This window comes from Sinocyclocheilus grahami, unplaced genomic scaffold (genome assembly GCF_001515645.1).
Source record: "Sinocyclocheilus grahami isolate Dianchi unplaced genomic scaffold, SAMN03320097.WGS_v1.1 scaffold3162.1, whole genome shotgun sequence".
In the NCBI taxonomy this organism is placed as follows: domain Eukaryota; kingdom Metazoa; phylum Chordata; class Actinopteri; order Cypriniformes; family Cyprinidae; genus Sinocyclocheilus; species Sinocyclocheilus grahami.
The window spans coordinates 43-2,150 of record NW_015508325.1 but is presented as its reverse complement, the minus strand read 5'-3'; the positions used below and the strand labels follow the sequence as shown (position 1 = coordinate 2,150).

At 39.6% G+C, this 2,108-nt stretch overlaps 1 protein-coding gene across 1 annotated transcript in view; it reads right to left on the bottom strand.

Moving 5' to 3' along the window:
* Positions 1–1,829, bottom strand: part of LOC107576061 (alpha-taxilin-like) — a gene marked incomplete at its 5' end in the record, with an annotated part of 6,991 nt that extends 5,162 nt beyond the window's left edge. The window contains 4 exons of the mRNA XM_016262330.1: positions 518–592; positions 724–843; positions 1,193–1,387; positions 1,659–1,829. Coding sequence (XP_016117816.1) covers positions 518–592; positions 724–843; positions 1,193–1,387; positions 1,659–1,829 — 561 coding nt within the window. The remainder of the gene's footprint in view (positions 1–517; positions 593–723; positions 844–1,192; positions 1,388–1,658) is intronic.
* Positions 1,830–2,108: the final 279 nt, after the last annotated feature.

Here is a 2,108-nt window from a genome sequence, read left to right as displayed (position 1 = left end):
GGTATCGGCCAAAATTTTCATATCGGTGCATCCCTAATTTCTTCTGTTCCGTGTCAGAATTCGGCACGTTCATGACAGTACCACGGCACATGCGTCTGGTGCTGCTGATGCAGGAGCAAGAAGAGAAGAATTGTATAAAGTCGTTATTTTTGTTTTCTTTGTGCATAAAAAATATTCTCGTAGCTTCATACAATTATGGTTGAACCACTGATGTCACATGGACTATTTTAACAATGTCCTTACTACCTTTCTGGGCCTTGAACATGGTAGTTACGTCGCTGTCTATGTACAGTCAAAAAAATGTTTAATCAAAAAAATCTTAATTATGTTAATATGGAGGGTTTGGAACGACATGAGGGTGAGTAATTAATGACAAATTTCATTTTTGGGTGCACTATCGCTTTAATGGTTTTGGAAGATGTCTATTTTGCTCACAAAGGTTGTTAATTATTTAACAAAGGTTGTTTAAAAAAAAACTAATAACTTTTAGGTGCATGATCTATCCTATTTTCCTCACCTGCTGTTTCAGATGGACTTCCTGCTGTTTCATAAGCTCATACATCCTCTGCGACTCAGCTGCCTCTTTCAGGAGCTGAAAAAGAAAGAAATGACAAACCATATTAATCTTAATTATTGACTGGAAGCTTTTGCCCAGAGGGTATAACCACACCGGTGGATATATAGTGCAAGTCTCAATACAGTTTTAAGGATGTAGAAACTCACAAAGTCTTTCTCCTTCTGATGCCTATCCCCTGAGTCCTTGAGCAGTGCCTGTGCCTGATGAAGCTTCGCATCTACCAGCTGTTGCTGCAGATCTTTCTGCTTGAACACCTTGTCAATATGCTGAGAGAGAAAACGACTCTCTTAGGTACAGTGGCTCCAAAACAACACAAGTCATACTTAAATATGTCACTGCATTCTATAAAATATAAAAGCAAGTTTCCTCTGCAAACAAATTATGCTAGTTTTAATTGGTGTACACACATTAATGCTGACTATTTGCATTAATATGAACAGAAACCAACATTTGAAAATAGTCCAGATTTTTTGTATTCATTTTGAACAGCACTGTAAATTCTAAAGCCTAAAAAAATAGTAGCTCAGCGGTTATAGATTTACAAACATCTTCCGTTAAAAGGCATTACAAATGTGTCCAGAAGTGCCCTTCTCTCTTCATCTTCGTATCTCTCACCTCCTCTCTGAGCTCATACTGCTCAATAAGCTTCTTCAGTTTGTCAGCCAGCTCCATGTTCTCCTGCCTTAGGTTTGCATTACGCTCGTTGTGCTGCTCCATCTGAACTTGGATGTCGTTCAGAGTCACCTGGAAATGTGAAGTCACTTCCTTCCTTTTCTCCTCCTCCAATCGGGCACGTTGCACACCATCCTCCTGCCAAGCACAGCAAACATCAATCCATTTCTCTCATTACGGAATATATAAGGCAACAAGCCTCTGGTTATGTGAACAGTGGAGTTAGAGCAGATGAAACAATACTTTGAGCAGCAGGGAGGGAAAACTGCCAAGGCAGATCTCTGTTCAGATCACCTCTGAATTTAAATGTTGCATTAGGCAGGCACCACACACATGATGAATTACGCGAAACCCTCTGAGCGCAAATAACAGATATCATGTTATTTGCATTCATTTCAAGTTAGTGTACCTTAAGTGTGCGGTTGTGTCTCTGCAGTTCTCGACAGAGACTCTCCAGCTTGCTGCGTGCCAGGATGGCTTTGCTGTGCTCGTTTCGTAATTGGTCCTTCTCCTGGATCAGCTGCGTCTGCTTCTTCTGCAGAACCCGCATCTGTTTCTGAGCATTACGGTTCTCCTCTAGCTAAAAGAAAAACAAAGCAGGACAGGTGCATTATTATCATTTGTTATGTTACTATATTATTTTAATCATAAAAATTACTATAAAAGGGCATCAAAATGGCATGTATTGTTTGAATCTTGTGATAAAATGGAGAGAGAGAGAATTTGAGAGCTGAAACTTTGTTTCCTATCACAAGTAACGAAGCTCTTTGCAAATAATGGACTTGCTTTTATCAGCCGATTCAGATTACAGGCCAATATTTCAGTGCATCTCAGGGAATTATAGTGGTTTATAGCATGA